The sequence below is a fragment of the Canis lupus genome, chromosome 8, assembly GCF_003254725.2.
Source record: "Canis lupus dingo isolate Sandy chromosome 8, ASM325472v2, whole genome shotgun sequence".
NCBI classification, from domain to species: domain Eukaryota; kingdom Metazoa; phylum Chordata; class Mammalia; order Carnivora; family Canidae; genus Canis; species Canis lupus.
The window spans coordinates 59783081-59810399 of NC_064250.1; the positions used below are offsets into that span (position 1 = coordinate 59783081).

The 27319-nt window shown below is 38.5% G+C and overlaps 1 protein-coding gene across 4 annotated transcripts in view; it reads left to right on the forward strand.

Moving 5' to 3' along the window:
- Nucleotides 1-6259: 6259 nt before the first annotated feature.
- The window catches only part of SPATA7 (spermatogenesis associated 7), a 39033-nt gene continuing 17973 nt past the window's right edge, over nt 6260-27319 (forward strand). The window contains exons 1-6 of one of the 4 annotated variants that reach the window (XM_025442880.3): nt 6302-6444; nt 13665-13735; nt 16241-16336; nt 18388-18451; nt 19077-19124; nt 24851-24984. In XM_025442880.3, the coding sequence (XP_025298665.3) occupies nt 24931-24984 (54 nt within the window). In that variant the 5' untranslated portion in view covers nt 6302-6444; nt 13665-13735; nt 16241-16336; ... (1 more) ...; nt 19077-19124; nt 24851-24930. Of the gene's footprint in view, nt 6445-13660; nt 13736-16240; nt 16337-18387; nt 18452-19076; nt 19125-24850; nt 24985-27319 lie in introns of all 4 variants that reach the window. The other 3 variants (XM_025442877.3, XM_025442878.3, XM_025442879.3) reach the window with 3 other exon arrangements.

The window sequence follows — 27319 nt, forward strand, 5'->3', positions numbered from 1 at the left end:
CTCTTCTCACCCATAGGAAAAATGAAGATAAAGTATGGAATGGAGCACATTTAAATGCAGTGCAAACTCCATATGGCGTTCTAGTTCTGAGAATGATCACTTTCTATGTTCAAGATTATGTCTGTGCTCGGATATCAAAGTTCCATTCCTTACTAGAACTCAGAATGGCCATTTGGGGTCAGTATATCCATTATCACTCTCTTTTGTCTGTTAGGCACATATTGCTTTACAGAGAATTATGGTCATTCCATTCTCTGCTTTGACAATAAAATTTAGAAAAACCAAGTTCTAGGTCAACAATGAAGAAGATGTTTTTGACCATTAAGGACCTTTAGATAACACAATAATTTTTTCCTGTGCTCAAAAAAAGAACTCAGCATGCACATAACTAACTATAATTGAAAAATCTCTACTGAGGAGTCACTTTTAAAAATATTTTTCAGAGGGTGCCTGGGTGGCTCAGTCCATTGAGCATCTGACTCTTGACTTCTGCTCAGGGTCATGAGATCAAGCCCCACGTTGGGCTCCATGCTGGTGTGAAGCCTGCTCAAGATTCTCCCTCTCTCCCTCTACCCCCCTTCCCCTACTCATGCTCTCTCTCTCTCTCCAAAAGAAAAAAGATTTTCAGTTACACCTTATACTCCTTAAGTAAGATTTGTAGGTTAATATTGCCTCAGTTTGGCTGCTTTCCTAACAAGGACTCAGCTTAAAACTTTCTTAAAGCCGCCTCTAGTGAAAACAAATTAATCCATTACTTCATAACATGCTAATACCTACTAGCTGCAACTTCTGCTTTCTCTTTAAGGATTAGAGGAATCAATAGCTACAGTATTTTGATTGGAGAATGGCACAGTCTCAAGCCTCTTCAGGCACCAAAACCTAAGGGATTTTGTCTTGAAACTGAAGTCAACACAAAGTTCACACATATCATGTGATTCTACTTTTATTCTGCCCTGTTATATATTTCTTTAAAATTTTTCCCTAAATATTTATTTTTGTCCTTCAAGGACATTAGGGATTGAAATATGCTTATGATAACCCAATGAATGAAAAAATTATATTGGCCTTTTACATCTTTTTGCTTTTATTGTATTTATTGAATAACTTTTGCTGTGGTGTTAAGCATGTCCAAACAGACAAATATGAGTTCCAAATATCCTCTGAATCATGAAACTAAAGATTATCTATAAATACATAGATTAAATGTACACCTAATAATATAATAGGCTTTTTTTTTAATTTATTTATGATAATCAGAGAGAGATAGAGAGAGAGAGAGAGAGGCAGAGACACAGGCAGAGGGAGAAGCAGGCTCCATGCACCGGGAGCCCGACGTGGGATTCGATCCCGGGTCTCCAGGATCGCGCCCTGGGCCAAAGGCAGGCGCTAAACCGCTGTGCCACCCAGGGATCCCCTATAATAGGCTTTTAATGTAAAATAAAATGCAATAACATGAGAAAATGCTCTGCATCACTTGCCATCAGGGAAATACAAATCAAAACCACAATGAGATACCACCTCACACCAGTGAGAATGGGGAACATTAACAAGGCAGGAACCCACAAATGTTGGAGAGGATGTGGAGAAAGGGGAACCCTCCTGCACTGTTGGTGGGAATGTGAATTGGTGCAGCCGCTCTGGAAAACTGTGTGGAGGTTCCTCAAAGAGTTAAAAATAGATCTGCCCTACGACCCAGCAATTGCGCTGCTGGGGATTTACCCCAAAGATAGAGATGCAGTGAAACGCCAGGACACCTGCACCCCGATGTTGATAGCAGCAATGTCCACAATAGCCACACTGTGGAAGGAGCCTTGGTGTCCATCAAAAGATGAATGGATAAAGAAGCTGTGGTCTATGTATACAATGGAATATTACTCAGCCATTAGAAATGACAAATACCCACCATTTGCTTCGACGTGGAGGGAACTGGAGGGTATTATGCTGAGTGAAGTAAGTCAATCGGAGAAGGACAAACATTATATGGTCTCATTCATTGGGGGAATATAAATAATAGTGAAAGGGAATAAAGGGGAAAGGAGAAAAATAAGTGGGAAATATCAGAAAGGGAGACAGAACATGGGAGACTCCTAACTCTGAGAAACGAACTAGGGGTGGTGGAAGGGGAGGTGGGCGGGGGGTGGGGGTGACTGGGTGACGGGCACTGAGGGCAGCACTTGATGGGATGAGCACTGGGTGTTATTCTGTATGTTGGCAAATTGAACACCAATAAAAAACAAATTTATTATTAAAAATAATAAAATAAAATGCAATAAATAAGCTATATATTCTATGTATTAGACAATATATTATGATATATGTGAAAGATAGTTTATTTTACTCATATCTCCAGTTCCATAGGGCTTAGAACTCCTCCAAAAAATATAGGCTTAATTGAGTGGTTTTTTTTTTTTTAATATTTTATTTACTTATTCATGAGAGACACAGAGAGAGAGGCAGAGACACAGGCAGAGGGAGAAAGAAGCAGGCTCCTCGCAGGGAGACCAATGTGGAATTTGATCGCAGGACTCCAGGATCACACCCTGGGCCGAAGGCAGGCTCCAAACTGGTGAGCCACCCGGGGATCCCAATTGAGTGGTTTTTAAAAAGAAAAGCCACCTGCCATGGGACGCCTGGGTGGCTCAGTGGTTGAGTGTCTGCCTTCAGCTCAGGGCATGATCCTGGGTCCTGGGATCGAGTCCCATATCGGGCTCCCTGTATGGAGCCTGCTTCTCTCTCTGCCTGTGTCTCTGCCTCTCTCTCTGTGTCCCTCATGAATAGATAAATAATTTTTTTAAATTATTTTTTAAAAAGCCACCTGTAATAAAGGGAATTAAAGATAAATAGAGGGGATCCCTGGGTGGCGCAGCGGTTTGGCACCTGCCTTTGGCTCAGGGCGCGATCCTGGAGATCCGGGATTAAGTCCTGCGTCGGGCTCCCGGTGCATGGAGCCTGCTTCTCCCTCTGCCTGTGTCTCTGCCTCTCTCTCTCTCTGTGTGACTATCATAAATTTAAAAAAAATTAAAAAATTAAAAAAAAAGATAAATAGAAAAATAGGCTATGAATAATTATTGCAACTGAGCATAAATCTTAGTTTCAAGCTTCCTATCAGCTAAGAAAAAAAGGGAAGCCCAATAATAAAAGTAAGCATGCCAATTCATTAGGGAAGAAAAAGATTTTCCTTCTAAAATACATAAATTTCCAGATATCAATAAAAAATACACCATTGGAAAAAATTTTTAAAGATTTTTATTTATTCATGAGAGACACACAGAGAGAGGCAGAGACAGAGGCAGAGGGAGAAATAGGCTCCGTGCAGGGAACCCAGTGCAGGACTCGATTCGGGGACCGTGGGATCACGCCCTGAGCCAAAGGCAGACGCTCAACCGCTGAGCCATTCAGGTGTCCCATACATTGGAATAATTTAATATGAAATTTATATTTCAATATACAATAAAAGGTCTTTAGGAATGCCAAGTCTCCAAGTCTATTGCACCTGGTGGTGATTCCCCGCAACGGAAGGGTGTTTCTGGGAACTACCATAAGCTCATTCTGGCTGCATGCATCTGCCCATGATCATGGATTGCTTCCTGGGCATAGCAATCAAAAAGGATCCTCTTTTTCTTATTTATACACACAGAGTGAAAGCCAAGGACAAATTAAACCGAACTTATGATAATATGTTCTCTGCTAAAATTGGAGAGAAAAAGTAAATTCTTCAAAGAACTGGAACAAAATACTTAAATAATGAAATGAGGATGGCTTCAGTTGAAGTTGGATACCAAGCAGTGTTGTCTCCAGAACCCTCTCCCAATCTTGGAGATGTTTTCCTATTCCAAAGCAGTATCTACTTTTTGTCTTAAAATTTGCTTTCATAAAGAGGAGGTTGGCATTACTTTTGTGTGAATCAAATCACCATGTTACCTCTCCCAGGGGTGTTTGCCCTTTAAGTTTTAGTTCTGATTCAATTTAACAAATGCTTACTGAAGGCCTATTATATGCAAGGTATTTTCCAGATGCTAATAGTGGAATAAAAGGCTTCATGTTCTTTTTTTTTAATAATAAATTTATTTGTTATTGGTGTTCAATTTGCCAACATACAGAATAACATCCAGTGCTCATCCCGTCAAGTGCCCCCCTCAATGCCCGTCACCCATTCACCCCCACCCCCCGCTCTCCTCCCCTTCCACCACCCCTAGTTCGTTTCCCAGAGTTAGCAGTCTTTATGTTCTGTCTCCCTTTCTCATATTTCCTACCCATTTAAAAGGCTTCATGTTCTTAGAGATTTCAAGCATCACTGAATAGGTAGGCAAGAGACTTTTCATTCTCTGGGTAACATCTGAATCTCTGCCCCTGTACCCTTCTAAATGACCCTTCTTGTTGGGGCCACAGAGCCATCACACATATTTACAAATTCTTCAAATTCTTAATCTAATTTTCTCCTTTCCCTAGTCTTAGAGAACCAGGAGTTCAGATGTTACTGTAGCTGAATTCCTGGCTTATTCCCCTCTCCTTGTCATAGGATTCCTGACTTACTCCCTTATGTCTGAATTTTTCTGAAACCCCAGCTTTTCCGAGACAGAGCCTTAGACAAGGGAAAAACTATTATTTGTTGAAAACCTAGTTAAAAAAAAAAAAAGAAAAGAAAACCTAGTTTTATTTTCCAGGCAGTGTACATATTAATCCTTGCAACTACAATATTAGTGGCATCATTTATATTTTCGAAAAGAGGGACCTGAGGCTCAGAGAGGTTTCCAAACAAAAATTAAGCTGGCAAGTGGCAGAAAAGTTCCACATACTGGTTCCAAAGCCAGTACTTTTTCCATTTCAGCAGCAGTTCTCAAAGGGGGTGCAATTTTGCCCCTACACTACCCAGGGGGAAATTTGGTGACATCTGGAGACATTTTTGTCACAACCAGAGGCAGAGTAGGTGGGTTACTACTGTCATCTAGTGGGTAGAAGCTGGATGCTGTCAAGCATCCTACTATGTACAGAGCACCTCCCACAACAAAGAATTCTGCACCCAGCCAAGTGTCAGTGGTGCCACGATGAGAAGGCAACGCTACATTACAGAATGCCCCGTGCCTTATTCTGAGCTCATTTCCAAGGATCCAAAGGTAGGTAACTCCACATAGTTTTCCAGAGTGGCTGCACCAGTTCACATTCCCACCAACAGTGCAGGAGGGTTCCCCTTTCTCCACATCCTCTCCAACATCTGTGGTTTCCTGCCTTGTTCATTTTCCCCATGTCTCACTGGTGTGAAGTAGTATCTCATTGTGGTTTTGATCTGTATTTCCCTGATGGCAAGTGATGCGGAGCATTTTCTCCTGTGCTTGTTGGCCATGTCTATGTCTTCCTCTGTGAGATTTCTCTTCATGTCTTTTGCCCATTTCATGATTGGATTGTTTGCACTGGGTGTTATTCTAGATGTTGGCAAATTGAACACCAATAAAAAATAAATAAAAAAAAAAAAAACAAAGGTAGGTAACTGCTTCAAAATTAAATTGTAGGGATCCCTGGGTGGCTCAGCGGTTTAGTGCTGCCTTCGGCCCAGGGTCTGATCCTGGAGTCCCAGGATCGAGTCCCACATGGGGCTCCCCGCATGGAGCCTGCTTCCCCCTCTGCCTGTGTCTCTGCCTCTCTCTGTGTCTCTCATGAAAAAACAAAATCTTTTTTAAAAAAAATTAAATTGTATTAAGCCACAGATCAAACAACGCCTGTTCATCCTGCAACTCTCTTCCCGCAGAAAGAAAAACAGCCTGGAGCCTTAAAATGAAAATGCCAGGTGTAGAAAGAGATGGGGGGGGGGGGGTAGAGCTCAGCAGGTAGAAAGGAAATGCTGAGCTCAAAACTCAAGATGTAAATATACAGATTTCTTTTTTTCATCCCCAGGGGTTTTCACTTAGCCAAATGTTCACGCACTGCTTTGAAATTTAACTCTCTGGACCTGGTTAAATGTTACCCTGACCTCAACCAACATTTGCGTTTGATTTTTTTCCCCCGCCCCGGGACCCGGGGGACACGGATGCCAGATGAGGCCGCCTTGCATCCCGCTCTTCCCGCAGGGACACGACGTGCCCGGTGCTGGGGGCCCGGCTCGCGACACGAGGCCGCCCCGCGGACGACTGGCCGGACCCCCGGGCCGCCTTCCCGCGCTCCGGCCGCATCCTCCGCGGCCCGCCCCTCCCCCGGGCACCGCGCCTCCCGGGGGGCGGGGCTGCGGGACAGCACGTCCCTGCGCCGTGACGTCACAATCCGGGCGCCGGGGCCCCGGCCCTTAGCAACCGGCCTGGCGACGGTGTCGTGCGGCTGCCGGCGCGCGCCGCCCCGTGTGCGCCAGTCCTCTCCGGCGGGGGCTGGCCCGGCCCCGGGAAGGTCGGAAGGGGGCCCGGGGGTCCTCACGGCGGCGGCTGCAAGAGGATCTAAGCATGGACGGCAGCCGGAGAGGTAAAGGGAGCTCGCGCGGGGCCCGGCGCCCGCGCGGGGCCTGGGGTCCGGGATGCGGGATGCGGGATGCGGGGCGCGGGCCAGGCCCCCGAGGAGTCGCCGCCGCCGCCCCCGGCGTTGCCCCGCGCACGCGGGAGGCCTTCCCTGCTCAGAATCTGGTCGCCTGAGCTCGGGGCATGCAGCTTTTTTTTTTTTTTTTTTTTTTACCTCCGTGGCTCGGAGGCGGAGGAACTAAATTTGGTCTTTGGAGACCCACCTCGCAGAGCCCCCACCTCTGCTCTCCGCAAGGACCACGCTCAGCCCCCCCTCCCCCCACAATCTCTTCCTGAACGCGGCAGTACAACATCCATGTCCCAGACAGTTCTTGAAATTTAAATGCAGATAATATATAATTTCCTGGCGTAGTTTAAGTAATCCGTAAAGACGAAATCATCTTTTCTGTAACAACCACCTCCCTCCCTGTAAAACAGGTAACCCAGGGATTCTCTTTAAGGGCAATGTGTGTGTGAATAGGAATCCCCTGGGAATCATGTTGAAATGTGGATTGTGATTCCATAGGTCTGGTGAGGGCTGAGATTTTGCATTTCTTTTCTTTTCTTTTTTTTCTTTAACATTTTATTTATTTATTCATGAGAGAGACAGAGAAGCAGAGACACAGGCAGAGGAGGAAGCAGGCTCCATGCAGGGAGCCCAACGTGGGACTCCATCCTAGGACTCCAGGATCACACCCTGGGCCAAAGGCAGGTGCTAAACCACTGAGCCATCCAGGCGTCCCAGATTTTGCATTTCTAAAAGCTTCCGAATGATGCAGTGCTGCCGGCCACAGTTTTAGTGGCAGAGGCCTAATCCGTCGTCACTGTGTGCACCTGCACTTTCCTGAATACTCCCCTGGGTCAAGTGGACACCACAGTGGAACTCTTGGGGCGGTACAACTTTTAAAGCTCTATGAATTGGCTCAGTCCAAATAATTTGCATTTTCACATCTTCTGAGCAGGTGGAGTTCTTGCCTCAAGCCGGATATCTCCAGATACTCTCCGCTCCCAATTACCTGTTTTAAAAGTATCTTTGTGGGCAGCACGGGTGGCTCAGCGGTTTGGCGCCGCCTTCAGTGCAGGGCCTGATCCTGGAGTCCCGCGATCGAGTCCCATGTCCCATGTCGGGCTCCCTGCATGGAGCCTGCTTCTCCCTCTGCCTGTGTCTCTGCCACTCTCTCTCTCTGTGTCTGTCATGAATAAATTAAAATCTTTAATTAAAAAAAAAAGTATCTTTAAATCAAACTGCTAGATGGTTCCCTGCAAGAAGTCTTGCTTTGAATATGAGTGTGACTTTATTATGTAATCATTGGTCGAAATAAGTCCTGTTCTGAATAGAGGAGATGACTATCCACTGATAGCAAACTGTATATTCTGACAGTCTCTCAACCTAAATTCCAGAAGAAGCAACCCAACATGCTTTTATGGTTTTTTTGTTTTTGTTTTTGTTTTTGTTTTTTTTCTTTTATGGGTTTTTTTTTTTTTTTAGAAATTTTGGCCACATAAGCTACCTTTGCTGTGTATCAGAAACAATTTTCAAGTTATCTCTTTGTAGGTATTAGCCCCATTGTCCAGCAAATAAACTAAGATTATAAATAACTTGCCACGGTCATAGTAAGTGGCAAAACAGGTTTTATATCCAGATGAGGAATGTGAAACCGTCAGGCCATTGTTTTTACTTACTATCCTGTGGCAGAGATGTATGTAAAATTTCAAATATGCAGGCATACCTCGGAGATACTGCAGGATCCGATCTGCTGCGATAAAGCAAATATCTCAATAAAGCGAGGCAAATGAATTTTTTGGCTTCCCAGTATATATAAAAGTTGTGTTTACCCTACACCGTAGTCTATTAAGTATGCAGTAACCTTATGTTTAAAAGAACAATGCTCATACCCTCATTTAATAATACCTTATTGCTAAAAATTTCTAACCATTGTCTGAGCTTTCAGCAAGTAATATATTTACTGGTAGAAGGTCTTGCATTGCTGTTGATGGTACTGACTGGTCACCTCGTTGGGGTGACTGGCAAATTCTTAAACAACATTGGGGGTGCCTGGCATGCTCTAGTCAATGGAACATGTAATTCTTGATCTTGGGGTCCTGAGTTTGAGCCCCACACTGGGTGTAGAGATTACTTTTTAAAAATGAAATCTTAGGGCAGCCCAGGTGGCTCAGTGATTTAGCGCCGCCTTTGGCCCAGGGCGTGATCCTGGAGACCCTGGATCAAGTCTCACGTTGGGCTCCCTACATGGAACCAGCTTCTCCCTCTGCCTGTGTCTCTGCCCCCACCCCTCTCTCTGTCTCTCATGAATAAATAAATAAAATCTTTTAAAAGATAAAAATGAAATCTTTAAAAAAAAAGAAAGAAAAGACAACATTGAAGTTTGCTGCATTGATTGTTCTTCTTTTCATAGATGATTCCTCTGTAGAATGTGATTCTGTTTGATAGCTTACATAGATAGATACAGTAGAGCTTCTTTCAAAACTAGAGTCAGTTCTATCAGCTTAGTTTATATAGTATTCTAAATCCTTTGTTGTCATTTCAATCTTCACAGCGTCTTTGCCAGGAATAGATTCCATCTCAAACCACTTTCTTTGCTTGTCTTTAAGAAGCAGCTCCTCTGGCAGCCTGGGTGGCTCAGTGATCCTGGGTGGATCACACCTTCAGCCCAGGACGTGATCCTGGAGACCCAGGATCGAGTCCCATGTCAGGCTCCCTGCATGGAGCCTGCTTCTCCCTCTGCCTGTGTCTCTGCCTCTTTCTCTCTCTTTCTGTCTCTCTCATGAATAAATAATAAAATAAAATAAATAAAATAAATAATAAAGCAACTCCTCATCCGTCTTATTGTGAGATTGCAGCAATTTAGTCACATCTTCAGGTTCTACTTCTAATTCTAGTTCTTTTGCTATTTCTGCCTATCTGCAGGTACTTCCTCCACTGAAGTCTTGAACCCCTCAGTCATCCATGAGGGTTGGAATCAGTTTGTTCTAAATTCATATTAGTGATATTTTGACTTCTTCCTATAAATCACAAATATTTTTTTAATCACAAATATTCTTAATGGTATCTAGAATGGTGAATCCTTTCCAGAAGGTTTTTCAATTTATTTTGCCCAGATCATCAGTGGAATGGCACCTATAGCCTTTTGAAATATATTTCTTAAATAATAAGACTTGAAAGTTGAAAGTACTCCTTGATCCATGGGCTGCAGAATGGATATTGTGTAAGCAGGCATGAAAACATTAATCTCGGGATCCCTGGGTGGCGCAGCAGTTTAGCACCTGCCTTTGGCCCGGGGCGCTATCCTGGAGAACCGGGATCGAATCCCACATCGGGCTCCCAGTGCATGGAGCCTGCTTCTCCTTCTGCCTATGTCTCTGCCTCTCTCTCTCTCTCTGTGTGACTATCATAAATAAATAAAAATTAAAAAAAGAAAAAAGAAAACATTAATCTCATTGTACATCTCTGTCAGAGCTCTTAGGTGACCAGGTACATTGTCAGTGAGCAGTAATGTTTTGAAAGGAATTTTTTTCTGAGCAGTAGGCCTCAACAGTGAGCCTAAAATATCCATCAGGCCCACCCAGGGATGCCAAAGGGGAAAAAAAAAATCCCAAAAACAAAAACCTAAACTATTCATTAGCTGTGTTGTAAACAGATTTGCCATCATGTAGGCATTGTTCCATTTATAGTGCACTAGCACAGTAGATTTGGCGTAATACTTAAGGGCCCTAGGATTTTCAAAATAGTAAATGAGCATTGACTCCCACTTAAAATCACCAGCTGCATTAGCCCCTAACAAAAGAGTCAGCCTGTCCTTTGAAGCACTAAATCCAGGCATTGACTTCTCGCTCAGGCTGTAAAAAGTCCCAGATGGCATCTTCCAATGTAAAGCTGTTTCACCTACATTGAAAATCTGTTTAGTGTAGCCACCTTTATTAATTATCTTCACTACATCTTCTGAATAACTTGCTGCCCCACCTTATACTTTTATGTTATAGAGGTAGCTTCTTTTCCTTAAACTTCATGAACCAACCCCTGCTAGCTTCAGACTTTTCTTCTACAACTTCCTTACCTCTCTCAGCCTTCAAAGAAATAAAAAGAATTGGGGGCTTGCTCTGGATTAGGCTTTGGGGTTTTGTTTTTGTGTTTGTGCTTGTGGAATAGGCTTTAGTTTAAGGGAATGTTGTAGTTAGTTTAATCTTTTAAATGATAGACGACTTAAACTTTCTACATGTTAGCAATAAGGCTATTTCACTTTCTTATAATTTATGTTTCCTGGAGCAGCAATTTAAATTTCCTACAAGCACCTTTCCGTTGCATTTATAACTTGGCTAAGTGTTTGACTCAAAGGGGGCTCAGATTTGGCATATTAGCTTTTTCAACATGCCTTCCTCACTTAAGCTTAATCATTTCTAACTTGATTGAAAGTAAGATGCATGCAACTATTCCTTTCACTTGAATACTTAGAGGTCATTGTAGGATTATTAATTGGCCTAATTTCAATATTGCTGTTTAGCAGGGAATAGGGAGGTCTGAGAAAGTAAGAAAGACAGAGGAATGGCTGGTCAGTAGAACAATCAGAACCCACAACATTCATCAAGTTCCCCTGGATTTAGATCCAGAATCTGAATCCATTACACATAATTGTTGTGTAGCCTTGGGCAAATAACATGCTTTACCTCTTTGTGCTTCATCTGTTTTATTTAAAAAAAAAATTTTTTTTTTTTAATTTTATTTATTTACTCATGAGAGACCGAGAGAAAGGCAGAGACACAGGCAGAGGGAGAAGCAGGCTCCATGCAAGGAGCCCGACTTGGACTCAATCCCGGGTCTCCAGGATCAGGCCCTGGGCCAAAGGCGGCGCTAAACCGTTGAGGCACCCAGGCTGCCCGTGTTTTTTTTATTTATTCATGAGAAACACAGAGAGGCAGAAACACAGGCAGAGAGAGAAGCAGGCTCCTTGCAAGGAGCCCGATGTGAGTGAGACTCAATCCTGGGACTCCGGGATCATCCCCTGAGCCGAAAGCAGACACTCAACTGCTGAGCAACCCAGATGTCCCACTTCATCTGTTTTAAAGTGGGCATAATGATAATACCTATTTCATAGGCTTGTTGTAAGGATTAAATGAATTTATAACTACCAAGTGTTTAGAATAATACCTGGCACAGTTAGTATTAAATAAATTAGCTTTTTCAAGCTGGTTTAGAGAATTTTTAGCTCTTATAAAGTAACATCTAGTAATGTCAAACATGGTTAGATCCAGGGACTCAAATGATATTATCAGGAATCTTTCTGTCTTCCATTTTTTTCTGTGTAGGCTTCATTCTCAGACAGGTTCCCCTATATGGTACAAGACAGCCACCAGGAGTGCCAGACTTATTTCTGTATTACACTGGGCTCCAACCCAGTAGAAAGAGTTTTCTCTTTCCTCTTTTTTTTTTTTTTTTTAAGATTTTATTCATTTGAGACAGAGAGACACAGAGAGAAAGAGTATTATACACAGGGGAGAGGCAGAGAGAGAGGGAGAAGCAGACTCTCTGTGAGCTAGGATCAGACATGGAGCTTGATTCCAAGACCTGGAGATGACAACCTGAGCAAAGGCAGACAGTTAACCATCTGAGCCACCCAGGTGCCCCTGAATATCTCTTTCCTAATTGTTCCAGTAAAAGTCCCAGGATTGTATATCATTGGCTGGACTTAGATCACATAGTCATTCCTGATTCACTGAACAGAACCAGTCAGATTTGGATTATATGCCCACCTCTGAGCAGTGGGATAAACTCTACTTGAACTACTTGAGCTAAAAGTGAGGGAAGTTCCCCAAGTGCAAACAAGGTAAGGTCCTATTTCGAGATGAAGGGACATTGGATTCTGGACAGGCAAAATGTGAAACACTTTGTTTTCCCTTAGAAAAACAGTTTGCTTGAGAAGTTTTATTGGTTATTTATTTGTGTGTGTGTGTGTGTGTGTGTGTGTGTGTGTGTGTTTAGGTCTTAGATCCCCTTCTTTCCTGGTAGAAACAAACTATGCTACTTTCATGATATGATTACCAACTCAAATGGTATCACCTTGACTTCTCTTGCCCTAAATAATAAGATTTGGGGTTTTTTTTTGTTTCTTTTTTTTACTTCCTGCTCTGTGGTCTGTGGTAGAGAAGGATGTTCTCAGATAATCAGATCTCAAGTTTTTTTTTTTTTATTTCAGTCTGTTCTAGCAGGCTTGTTCTCTGGTCCTGGATTTTAGTTCTATCTTGATACCTCTCTTTCTATTTTCAATCATCCATATTTCTTCCAGACTTTGTGTCCCTTCCACACCTTTTTAGCTTATAGCAGCCCACCTGATAGCAGACCGACCATTTTACCCTCTTAAAACATGTCTTGGGGATACACTATAGACATTTGGCTTGTTAAATTCCATTAAACTCTGTAACTCAGCCTTCTTATCTTGAAGGTTACCCCTAAAAACACAGTCCATTTTTAGGAGAGATAAATTAATTTTGTGGTGAGGTATATAATTTTCTGATAGTCCATCTGGTCTGAAAGGTGACAAACTGACTTTAGAGGAGATAGTGAGGATCCAAACAAAAGCAAAACTAGGTTGGAGACAAAGAGCAAAACTAAGACATCTTTTAAAGTTAAGTTCTGATTCTGAACTTAATTTTTATATATTTATTTTATATATGTTATACATAGTAGCATTATATAATTTCTAATTTACTAACCTGCTTCTTGAGAGGATTACTTAAAATTTTTTTTAAGAACAGACTTACCTATGAGTAACTGAAATAGTTAATATGTATTAACTCAAAATCTCAGTTTTACTATATCCAAATCGTTAAAAAATCTGGTAGGTCATTGGTGTAGAGAATAAAATTAATATATATATATATCAAATAACATGATTGAGATATTTATCATTTTATCCAGTGAAACTAAAGTCTCAAGGTACAACTATTCTGAAAACAATATATTTTCTTAAAAGAGAAAGCCTTTTATCTTCTATGGCAGTAGAATTTTTGTCTGTCTAATGTATCCTTGCTGATTAGTAACATGATTGAATAGAATTTTAAACAATTCTGATAGTTAAAATCAAAGATATTTTTATTATTTTTAAATGTTTGGTATTGTTTTTGTACAAGTTGTGTTTCATTTATCCTAATTCATATTCTTTTGTTAAAAGTCAGAGCAACCTCTGTCCTTCCCAGATATGGTACACCATGCCTGTTTAAAGGACACTTGAGCACCAAAAGTAATGGTAAGTGAGGTATTTAAGTGGTAGAAGATTGTGTTAAAAGATTGACTATTTCCTTTATTTGTGAATTATAGAACATGATGAAAAATTACTTCATTTAATCAATATTGAACTTCATATTGTTAATTATAATTAAATATTATCAGAGTTCTTCAGATGAGAGAATTTAGGAAGGTATCCTTTTAAACTATTGTTGTGCCCAGGATGTGGACCTGGCCCCCTCCTCCTGCCCCTGCTGCAGCCCCAGCCCCACTCTACCCTGCTGGCCTACCTCCCCTGGCGTCCAGCACGCCTTCCTCAATAAAATGGTTACCAAGGTTATTAGAAGAGGTTATTAAAGACACCGGCACTGGAAAGGAAAATCTGTGCAGAGAAAAAGCACTTGAAAAACGCATTTTGTATCAGGAGTAAACACCTATGGTTTTACTTTTCCAAGTGGATTTCTAGATTCTATGAAAAAGAAATCTGTATTTTCTGTGTTTTCACATTTTAAAGCCTTTAAATTTTTATTATGAACATAAAATATATTTTTATAATTATGGATTCAAAATTTAAATTCTGAAAAAAAATTAAACTGGGTTTTTTAGGCAAAATAATTGAAAGTCTTTTTCCTTATTAACATGAAAAATCTTTGATACTGGTTCCTCTAAAAGTGAAAGAAGGATCACATTTTCAGTTAACTTAGTTCTTATAATAAAGTATATATACACATAGATGGGAATCATAAATGTTGAAAAATTATTTCTAACTACAAATTTAAAACCAGATGTAAAATATATGTACATTAGAAAAGCCAGATAAAGAACACTAAGTAGTTTACTCACATTTTTTTTAAGAATATATGTACAGAGCTCTTATAGGTTTAGTGGTTCTAAGTAGGAGGCTGCCTGGGTTCACATCTAAACTGCGTCCTTTATCAGCTGTGGCACCTTGAAGACCTTATTGACATCTCTCTGCCTTAGTTTCCATTTCTCTTAAGTGGTGATGATAATGACTAAATGATTGTTTACCTGTGAAGAGCTTGGAACAATGAATGTATGGTACCTGTTCAATAAATTTCAATAGTAATAGTATCAAGCTTATCATTATTATGTATGCTTGTATTATGCATAGAATTTCCCTAGAAGGTTGCATAAAAATAGTAGCAGAGTATACTTCTGGGAGGGGAGACTAGAGGTCATGGCAGGAAATTCATTTTTTTTTTATCCTTTTTTTTAATTAATTTATTTATTCATAAATAAATGTGAGAGACACAGAGGGAGGCAGAGACAGAGGCAGAGGGAGAAGCAGGCTCCATGCAGGGAGCCTAATGAGGGACTCGATTCCGGAACTCTGGGATCACATCCTGAGCCGAAGGCAGACACCCAACTGCTGAGCCACCCAGGCGTCCCTATTTTTTTAATATTTATAATGCCATTTTAGCTGTTGATTTTCTTTAACTATATGTACGTATTCTCAAAAACAGTTTTTAATGTTTAAAAGTTATGCCTATATTTATTTATATTTTATACATTTATACTTCTATAAGAACTTACTTATTTCTAAGATTTAAACAGTTTAGATGAGATTGAGAAGTTTAATGTCATGAATTTCTTTTTTTTTTTTTTTTAAGGTTTTATTCATTTATGATAGAGAGAAAGAGAGGCAGAGACACAGGCAGAGGGAGAAGCAGGCTCCATGCCAGGAGTCTGACTCGGGACTCGATCCCAGGACCCCAGGATCGCGCCCTGGGCCAAAAGCAGGCGCCAAACCACTGAGCCACCCAGGGATCCCCAAATGTCATGAATTCTATGTGACTTTAAGATAGTCGTAATACTTCAAGAAGAGTGTGGTAGGTAAACTGATCATGTTTTCAGGTGTAAAATTAGAAGTTGCCTCTCAGAAAAGAATCTTTGCATGGTATTTTAGAGTTTCAATTTTGTTTGATTCATTTAACTATTAACAGTGCTAACATTTTATAATCAGGAAAGTGGCTAAACATTTTTAGTTATGAAATTGAGACCTTTCAATAAGAAACAGTTTTGTAGGGCAGCCTGGGTGGCTCAGCAGTTTAGGGCTCCCTTCAGCCCAGGGTGTGATCCTGGAAACCCGGGATAGAGTCCCATATCGGGCTCCCTGCATGGAGCCTGCTTCTCCCTCTGCCTGTGTCTCTGCCTCTCTCTCTCTCTCTCTCTCTCTCTCTGTACCTCATGAATAAATAAATAAACTCTTTTAAAAAAAGAAAACAAAAGTTGTGTAAATAAATACTGATAGATTGATTATGTTTTAGAATCTCTTCCCAAACTCTCAGTCTTAGAAAGGTTTGAACCCAACTAGTCAGTAGATTGTCAGTTATCAGTGCAAGATCAAGTCTAGGCCATACTCAGCATCACAGATATGTCAGTATGTCCGTGGTTAATTTTCAGAACATTTTATAAAAATGAGCTTAATAATCAGTATCTTGTTTATCTCATGATGACTTTTATATTGATCTAAATATATAATGATTAAATATGTTTTAATTTTTAGCTTTTTGCACTGACTCCTCCTCTCTCAGACTAAGTACTCTCCACCTGGTCAAGAATCACATGGCTGTTCACTATAATAAAATCCTTTCAGCCAAAGGTAAAAATGTACAAATGTGAACTTTCTATATGAAATTTAAGCCCTCAACTTCACTTTTCATTAGGGTAAATCTGTAACAAAAATGAACACATTATATATAAATGGATTTGTGTTTGGTATGGTAAGATATCAGCTATTAACTCTTAACTTTTACATAGAAAATTCAGAATGCCATTTTTATTCACTATATTTGATATCTGTGTAATAGCTACATTATTTCATCTTACCTCTATTATCCCTAATACATTTTTGTGGTTAGATATTGATCTTAATAAAAGTTTATAATCTGCTTTTTTGCTTTCAAATCTACTAAAGTTGTACAAAGAGGATGCAAGCTACTGTTTTTTTTCTTTTTTGTTGCTGTATTGAGATAATAACTTACAATAAAATGCGCTAATTTTAAGTATACGGTTAAGTGTTTTGGAGCATATATACATTTGTATAATCACCACAACAATCATTCTATAACAGGGATCAGCTAATATAGCTTGTAGGCCAAATCCTCCTGACACCTGTTTTTGTACAGCTCTTAAACTAAGAATTATATTTATATGTATGTTTTTAGTTGGTCAGAAAAAAATCAAAAGATCAATATTTCCTAACATATGAAAGTCACATAGAATTCAAATTTCATTGTCCATAAATAAACACAATTATGTTCATTCTTGGATATACTGTTTATGGTGGCTTTCTCACTAACAGGCAGAGTGGACTAGTTGTGACAGAGACTGTAATCACTCTGTAAAGCCAGAAGAATTTGCCATCTGTCCCTTTGCACAAAAAGTTCGCTGACCCCTAATATGGAACATTCTCATCACCCTAAAAAGATCTCCCTAGTCCTTTGCAATCAGTCTCTACCCCCGATCCCTGGCAATCACTGATCTGCTCTCTGTCACTATAGTTTTGCCTTTTCTAGAATTTCGTATAAATGGAGTCATCCCCTGTGTAACATTTTGTTTCTGGCTTCTTTCAATTAGCTAATGCTCTGGGGACTAATCCATGTTGGCATATGCATCCATAGTTCTTCCTTTTTATTGTTAAATAGTTTTCCATTCAATGAATATACCACAGTTTGATTATTAATTCATCAGGTGGATATTTGGATTGTTGTTTGGATATTTTTGACTCAATTTTGGCCATTAAGGATAAAGCTGCTATAAAATCACATATAATCTTTGAATATGTGCTTTCTTTTCACTCGGATAAATGTATTCACTAGGATTGGAATTGTGGAGTAAAATGGTAAGTATGTGTTTAACTTTATAAGAAACTGCCTGTTTGCCAGAGTAAGTGCCATTGTGTATTTCTATCACTTCCACATTCTCACCAGCACTTCCTTTTGGCAGTCCTTCTGTAGCCATTCTAGTGGAGATGTAGTGGTCACGCATCAGAGTTTAGCTTGTATTTCCCTGATGATGTTGAGCAACTTTTCTTGTGCTTATTTGCTATCTGTAGACCTTCTTTGGTGAAATAGCTGTTCAAATATTTTGCCATTTTTTAAAAATAAGTTGTTTATTTCTTAATATTAAATTGTGAGAGTTCTTTGTGTATTAAATACAGATCTGGTATCAGGTACAGTTTCTCCCAGGCTGAGACTTATCTTTTCATTTTCTTCTTAAAATTTTTATTGTGAAATAATTTTAGACTTAAAGTTGCAATGATAGTATGGTATCACAGAAACCCTTTACCCAGCTTTCCCTAATGTTAAAATCTTATATAGCCACAGTACAATTATTAAAACTTGCAAATGAATATTGATAGAATACTATTCACTACAGACCTTACTTGATTTTCACCAGTTTTTCGGTACTGTCTTCTAAAAATTTTTTTGTTTTCTTATTTGGAGAGCTAAAGTTTTTAAATTTTAGCTCAAATTTTATGAAGTTTATATTTTAAATGATTGAGAAATCTGAAGAAAAATTGTATTTTGTGACATGTGAAATCAGGTTCAGCTTTTCAGTTAGTTTTAATAGTATATACTTTTCACTCCTTTTTAAGAAATCTTTTCCTAATCTTAGGTCACTAAGATTTCCTTACGTGTTTTCTTTTAGGAGTATAAGTTTAGCTCCTACATTTAAGTGTGTGATCCATTTTGAGTGACTTTTTAGCTGTGATGTAAGTATCAGTTTTTTGCCTATGAATATCTAGATACTCCCAGTACCATTTTTTGAAGAGATTGTCTTTTCTGTGTTGAATTGCCTTTGCCTTGGCAGTTTTTAAAAGACACCTGCCCCATATTGGAGGGTATATTTCTGGACTTATTCCTCGGTTCTGTTGATTTTATATATCTATCTTTATTATAATACCATACTTTCTTAATCATTGTAGCATTATAGTAAGTCTTGAAAGCAGATAGTATAGGACCTTTTATTTTGCCTTTTTGGGGGGACTTGTTTTGGAACTCCAATTACAAGTATGCTAAGTGCATTAATAGAGGTAGGTTACGTCAGTGACGCTCTGTGCATTTATTTTCCAATCTTTCTTTACTCTGTTTCACTTTTAATAGTTTATATTGCTGTGCTTTCTTCACTAACTTCCTTCTGCAGTATCCAATGAGCTATTAATCCCAACCAGTATATTTTTTTATCAAGGGTATTATATTTTTCATCTCTAGAAGTACCATAAAAATCAGAACAAGGAACTGCAAATTCTGGAGCTTTTTGTGCTTTCCACATTTGATATATGTTGTCATTTATAACTATTAAGAATATTATTAAACAACGATTTTTTTTTCTTTCAGCTGCAGTAGACTGCTCGGTTCCATTAAGCATAAGTGCCAGCATCAAATGTAAGTAATTTTTGACATGCTAACTTTTATTTATTTTTTTTTTAAGGTTTTATTTATTTATTCATGAGAGACACAGAGAGAGAGAGGCAGAGACATAGGCAGAGGGAGAAACAGGTTCCCTGTGGGGAGCCCAATGTGGAGACTCAATCCCAGGACCCCAGAATCACAACCTGAGCCAAAGGCAGATGCCTAACCTCTGAGCCACCCAGGCGTCCTGACATACTAATTTTTAAAAAAACTTATGGCTAGATGGGTGATGGAGACCAAGGAGGGCACTTGTGATGAGCACTGGGTGTTGTCTATAAGTGATAAATTGCTGAACTCCACTCCTGAAACCAGTATTGCACTGTATGCTAGCTAACTAAAATTTAAATAAAATTTTTTTATAAACGTTAATGGTAAACTATATATAACATAAAATTTATCATCATAACCATTTGTAAGTCTAACCATCTTAACCATTTCAGTGGCATTAGTTGTGTTCATGTTGTGGTATAACTGTCATTATTGCCCATTTCTAGAACCCTTCTCATCTTGCAAAGCTGAAACTCATACCTATTAAACAATACTACCTTGCATCTATCATTCTGTTTTCTGCCTCTGATTCTTACTACTCTGGTACCTCATGTAAGTGGAATCATCCCATAGTTTTCCTTTTGTGACTGGCTTTTTTCCCTTAGCATAATGTGCTTGAATTTCATCCATGTTGTAATACATGTCAGAATCTCCTTCCTTTTTAAGGCTTTTTTGTTGCTACAATCCTAAGTCAGTAGACACTTGGGTTGTTTCCACCTTTTTTATTGTAAATAGTTCTTCTGTGGACATGGATATACAAATATCTCTGAGACCTTACATTCCCTTCTTTTGGGTATATACCCAAAAGTAGAATTGCAATATCATACAGTAATTCTACTTGTAATTTTTTGAGAAACCACCATAGTATTTTGTATAGCAGCTACATCATTTTGCATTGCAAGGGCTCCAGGTTCTCCACATACTCCCCAATAATTGTTATTTTCTATGTTTTTGATAGTAGCCAACCTAATGGATTGTTGATGTATTGCCTTTTGAGGAGGCATTTTCAAACTTTTAAAAATTATCCATAAATAAAAGAAGCTTGTATTTCTAAGTTTGAGAACTTAGAATTGAGCCCAGGCTTTGCCACTACGTTGTTGCATGACTTTGGATGAATTATTCAACTTATCTGGATTTCATTATTCCTACATATAGAAATTTGAATAGGAAAAAAAAAATTTGAATAGGGCAGCCCGGGTGGCTCAGGGGTTTGGCGCTGCCTTCAGCCCAGGGCCTGATCCTGGAGACCCTTGATCGAGTCCCACATTGGGCTCCCTGCATGGAGCCTGCTTCTCCCTCTGCCTGTGTCTCTGCCTCTCTCTCTGTCTGTGTCTCTCATGAATAAATAACTAAAATCTTTAAAAAAGAAAAATTTGAAAAGGACTAAAAGGCTTACCAAAGTTAAGTTCTAGGATTCTGTGATTCTCACTTCTCTTGGTTTATTAAATTAAATGAGCAAATACAATAGAGTGATTCATTAAAACTACCATAACTGGTACTTTTCTTCAGATAAAAGTTGTCTAATATTTATTATATCTATTTATCTTAACTGATACACTTGATAGTATCTGAAAATCTATATTGACCGAAGGTTTATATATATATATATATATATAGTGTGCTGGATGCTCTCTTTTTTTTTTAATTTTATTTTTAAAGATTTTATTTATTTATTCATGAGAGTCAGAGAGAGAGAGAAGCAGGCACACAGGCAGAGGGAGAAGCAGGCTCCATGCAGGGAGCCTGATGTGGGACTCGATCCTGGGACTCCAGGATCGCGCCCTGGGTGGAAGGCAGGCACTAAACCGCTGAGCCACCTAGGGATCCCCATGACCGAAGGTTCCTAAATAATCTTTACTAAGGAAATAATAAGAGCCCAAAATTTGAAATTCCTATTTTAAAATGTTCTAAAAGGTATCATTTGAGGCCTTTGTTTGAGTTCAAGTCAGGAAATATATACTTAAAAATAGCCAGAGGACATAGATATCATAGCCTGTGCTTGTCTTATTAGTAATCCAGTACTACTGGAAAGACAAAATCAGAGAAGATTTCTACATTAGAAAATAAGTATCAGGGGTGCCTGGGTGGCTCAGTTGGTTAAGTGTCTTGCCTTCAGCTCAGGTTATGATCCCAGGATTCTGGGATTGAGCAGGGATTCTCCCTGCTCAGTGGGGTGCCTGCTTCTCCCTCTGCCTGCCTCTCCCCCGCTTGTGCGTGTAAATGTACACATGTGTGCGCACCTCTCTCTCTCTCTCTCTCTGAAATAAATAAAATCTTTAATTTTTTAAAAAAATTTTATTTATCTATTCATGAGAGACACAGAGAGAGGCAGAGACACAGGCAGAGGGAGAAGCAGGCTCCCTGCAGGGAGCCTGATGCCTGGACTCGATCCAGGACCCCGAGATCACAACTGGAGCCAAAGGCAGACGCTCAACCACTGAGCCACTCAGGTGCCCCATATGTAAAATTAAAAAAAAAAAAAGAAAGAAAGAAATATCAGGTAGTACCAAGGTAGTGCATGCTAAGTGGTGAATGAATGAGAGAATAGGTAGGAGAATGCCCCTTGGGTGCAGTCTGGGAAAGATCAAAGACAGCAGGATCACTGGAACCCTGTCTCTTCTCAGAGATCTTCTTGGTGAAAGAGATATGACTTTTTAAGTTCAGCCAGTTGCTACCAGCTGCCACTAAGTGAGCAGTACCTTTGCAGGCCCCGTTGCTTGGCACTTTGTATTCTCACCCTTAGGTTCCTTTATTTGTAACAAGCCCCAGAGTAGGCTCTCTTACCTGTGAAGGAATCTTGGAGTTCAAATAATTTTAGAAGGGCAGAGACATTATAGGCAAGCGTCCAGACTTCAATATATAATTTTAAAAACCAAATTGACCACAGCATAAAAGGTATGTGGGCAAATCAATTTACCTCTTACCCTCCTAAGGATGTAAAATAATCTCTAAGGATCCTTGCAGATTTTTAATTTCTTGGTGTGTTCTTTTTCTTCTGTGTTGTATTAATGATATTTTTATAACAAAAACTGATTCAGTATTTACCAACTTAAAAAATCTGAATATGGGATCCCTGGGTGGCGCAGCGGTTTGGTGCTGGCCTTTGGCCCAGGGCACAATCTTGGAGACCCGGGATCGAATCCCACGTCGGGCTCCCGGTGCATGGAGCCTGCTTCTGCCTCTGCCTGTGTCTCCGCCTCTCTCTCTCTCTCTCTCTCTCTCTCTCTGTGACTATCATAAATAAAAAATAAAAAATAAATCTGAATATATGGGTGCCTGGCTGGCTGAGTCCATAGAGCATGTGACTCTTGATCTCAGGGGGTCATGAGTTCGAGCCCTATGTTGAGTATAGAGATTACTAAAAATAAATAAATAATACTTAGAGCTGTCAACCAAAAGGACACTTATAATTTACTGAATGAGGAACATGATAGGAAGAGAGTTGGGGGAGGAAGTGAACCAGGAGCTTACTCTTGGTCATTATTAAGTTTGAAATAAATACCTGTGAGTAGAGAGCCAAGTAAAGATCCTAAGAAGGCAGCTGGAGTTTGAGTCTACAGAGAAAGAGAGAAAGAAAGATCAATTGATAGATCCAGGATGCAGAAAAAAAAATTGGGAATATACAGCATGTAGATTGTGTTTAAAGATTGTTCCTATTGCATGTATTTTTGTTTTTGGAATTTAAATGTAGCTAATGCTTGGTTTATCCCATGGTATTTTTGTGATCCTGGAGACCCGGCGTGATCCTGGAGACCCGGGATCAAGTCCCACATCGGGCTCCCTGCTGAGGGAGAACTCTGCCTGTGTCTCTGCCTCTCTCTCTCTCTGTCTCTCATGAATAAATAAGTAAAAATTTAAAAATTAAAATTAAAAATAAGATAATAGGTCTGACAGTGAAAGTTCTATTTAATCCACTCCACAGATATCATCTGCTTTAGTGTGGTTAATATATTAATAATAATTAATATATAGTATATAGTTCCATGTGTAATAATATATAATAAATAATAGTTAATAATTAAGCAGGCATTTGAGGATAGAATAAGCTGAAAGTAATACAGTCGACACCAACAGTTCACATAGTTGGGGCACCAACTCCCCACATAGTCAAAAATCCCTGTGTAACTTTCGCCTCCCCAAAAACTTAACTACCAAGAGCCTACTGTTGACCTTACCGATAACATAGTCAGTTAACATATTCTCTGTGTTATATGTATTAATGTTGTATTGTTATAATAAATTAAGCTAGAGAAAAAATGTTACTAAGAAAATCACAAAGCTGGCACCCCGGCTGGTAGGTAGACTATGGGACACTTGATCTCAGGGTTGTAAGTTTGCGTCCCATTTGGGAGTAGAGATTACTTAAAAATAAAAAAATCTTTTTTTAAAAGAATGGACAAGTTACTAATTAGGTTTTTAAAAAAAGAAAATTGAAAGAAAGAAAGAGAGGAAGGAAGGAAGAAAGAAAATTATAAGGGGGAGAGAAAATACATTTACAGTACTGTGTTATAACAAATCCACATATAAGTGGACCCATGCACTTGTTCAAGAGTCATCTATATTTCAGTCTCTACCTTTTAAAATAATAAATATTTATTATGCTTATTTTTAAATATTTATAGTTCAAACTTTAAATATACATGTATATTTTTTAAGCTTGTAGAAATTTTTTTTAAGACTTTATTTATGAGAGACACAGAGAGAGATCAAAGACAGAGGCAGATGGAGAAGCAAGCTATCTGCATGAAGCCCGATGTGGGCCCAGGACCCTGGGACCACTACGTAAGCCAAAGGCAGTCACTCAGCCACTGAGCCACCCAGGCGCACCCCTAAGCTTATAGAAATTTTTATAAAGTCTGATTCAAATCAGAGTGATTTGAAACTTGAAATTATCTTATCCATTAAATTGGGATAAATTCCAATTTTAAAAGTACATGATAAATTTTAATTTTATATGGAAACAAAAGTCATTTTGCTTATGGTTAATCTTATATTTAACTTTGAAATTTGACTAGCTTTAATTTCACCATTTTCAGCCTTCATACAATGATAAATCTTTGATGATAACAATTCATTACCTGACTTAAAGCATTGTGAAGTGCAAAACCATATTTTCATTTATATTTTCAAATGAATGGCAGTTAAGAGAAGTAGAAATCAGTTATCCTAATTGAAAATAATGTTATCTTTTTGAAGTCTATAAAACTTAAATTTGTATGGCATGTGTTGTTATTGGCAGTAATATTGCATTTGAGGGAGAGTGTATGGACTAATTCAGATTTCGCATTTGGTGATGATAGAGTCACAAATAACATGTCAAGCATTTCTCACCTTCAATATCTCTGAATATCTGCTAGGAATTGCTTTCTTGAGCTCTTAGGCTTAGCCAGTTTGTCACATCTTGTTTACGCTCTTTAAATACTTAATTTAAATTAAATACTTAATTTAAATACTTAATGCTCTTTAAGTTTCTGTAGATTAAATATCTGTTAGCTTCTCTTTATATAGAAAAGTGTATGGGTTTTTATTGATGTATCAATAGTGTAAACATTTTTAGCAAGAAAAAAGTGCACCCTTATTCGTCTTCCAAGACTAAAACCTTAATTTTTCAGTCTTGTTCTTGATTTTAAAAGATTTGTTTTCCCCATCAGATGCAGACCAACAACGAAGAGAGAAACTTAAAAAGGAATTAGCACGATGTGAAAGGGAGTTGAAATTAAATAAAACAGCAATGCAGGCCAATTCTAAAAATAATTCCAAGTCATTATTTAACACTCTACAAAAGGTAAGATAGTATTTTTACCTGTTAAAAGCAGATGCTTCTGATAGATTTCATTAGTGGTACAATCTGTTTTTGTGGTAGCGTGTTTACTATAGGTCAGAATCAGGAAACTTCTATAAAGAGCCAGGTAATAAATATAAGCTTTTTAGGCCCCACAGTCTCTCACAACTCCTGTGCCCTTGGATAGTAGCCACAGACTGTTCATGTAAATGAACAGACATAGCTGTGTTCCAGTAAAACTTTATTAAGAAAGACAGGAGGCCAGATTTGGCCTGCAGGCTATAGTTTACTGACCCCTACTCTTGGTGTTTTGTGATACCCTTAACATCTGATTGGGGAAGTTCTCTTATTCCTAGTTTGCTAAGAGGATTTGTTTTTCCTTTCTCATGGATGGATGTTAATTTTATCAAATGCTTTTTCTGTATTTTTTTGAAAAGATGGTATCATTTTTCTTTTTAATCTGTGTATGTAATAAATTATAGTCAAGTTTCTAATGTTCCTAGTATAAACACAACTTGTCAAAATGCAATACCTTTTTTATATGTTGCTGGATACAGTTACTAATACTTTGTTTAGAATTTTAGTATCTACCTCCATTATTAATATTGACCTGTCATTCTCCTTTTTGTCTACCCTATGTCAGGTTACACTAGCTTCATAAAATAAATTAGATTCTGTTTCCTCTTTCTGTGCTCTAGAATAGTTTACATAAGTTTGGAATTTTTACTCCTTGAATTTCATGGAACTCAACATTAAAATTATCTGGGCCTAGAGTTTTCTTTGTGAGAAGATTTTTGACTACTAATTCAATTTTTTGAATCATAAAGACTATTTTTTTTTAAGTTGTATTTATGTTGGAAATTGTCCATTTCATCTAAATTTTCAAATTTGGGGCATAGGCCTATTTAAATATAATCTCTCCTCAGTATATATTATTTCCCCTTTTTATTCCTCCTGTTGCTTGTGTCTTTATTCTTTTTTTTTTTTTTTTAAGATTTTATTTATTTATTCAAGAGAGACAGAGAGAGAGAGAGGCAGAGACACAGGCAGAGGGAGAAGCAGGCTCCATGTAGGGAGCCCGATGCGGGACTCGATCCGGGGTCTCCAGGATCACGCCCTGGGCAGAAGGCAGGCACTAAACTGCTGAGCCATCCAGGGATCCCTCTTTATTCTTTTTTCTTTGATTTTTCTCACCAGAGATTTGTTGGTTTTTAAAATCTTTTTAAATGGCATTTTGTTTTACTTCATTAATCTTCTCTATTGTATTTTGTTTTCTAGTTTATTAATATCTGCTCTTATCTTTCTTTTCCCCTTTTGGTTTCCTTTGGATTTATTTTTGCTTACTTTTCCTACTTTTGCTTAGCTTATTTTCAGCCTTCTGGCACAGTACAAGCATATTTTAAGGTTATAAACTTTCTTCCACATGCTGCTTTAGCTGCATCCTGTAAGTAAGTTTTGTTATAAGGTATTTTTATTATGATTCAACCCAGAGTATTTTCCATTATAATTTCTTTTTGAACCTAAGAGTCATTTAGAAATATTTCTTAATCTCTGTGTCATTTTTTTTTCTTTAGAAGTTTTCTCTTGTTCCAATTTCTAGCTTAATTATATTGTGACTAGAGGATATATGATACTCATTTCCTGAAATTTGTTGAGAAATTTGTTTTATGGCCCAGTAGTAGGTAAACAGATTTCTTAAAATGTACTGTGTTATTGTGTGTTTGAAATGAAAATATAGTTGTGTACAGTATTCAATATACAGTGTATTCATTATATTAAACTTGATATGTATTTAAGTCTGATTTTTTTTGTCTGATCAATCTATCATTTATTAAGAAATCTCCCACATGATTATGTATTTACCTATTTCTTTAAAAATTAGTACTGCCAATTTTTGTTTTGTAGATTTTGAGTCTATATTATTATTTTATACATGCAGATTGAGAGATAATATATTTTCTTGGTGAATCAAATCTATTATCACTGTGCTTTGAGCTTCTTTATCTTAATGTTTTTTGCATTAAAGTGTTTTCTGGGGATCCCTTGGTGGCTCAGTGATTAAGTGCCTGCCTTTGGCCTAGGGAGTGATTCTGGAGCCCACGTCGGGCTCCCTGCATGGAGCCTGCTTCTCTCTCTCTGCCTGTGTCTCTGTCTCTCTCTCTCTTTCTCTGTCTCTCTCATGAATAAATAAATAAAATCTTTTTAAAAAGAAATTAATTAATTAATTAACTAAAGTGTTTTCTGATAGTGATAAAGTTAAACCAGTTTTCTTTTGATTACTCTCCCTTGCTGTATCTTTTTCCATTTTTTAATCCTAATGTTTTAGGTGGGTCCTAAA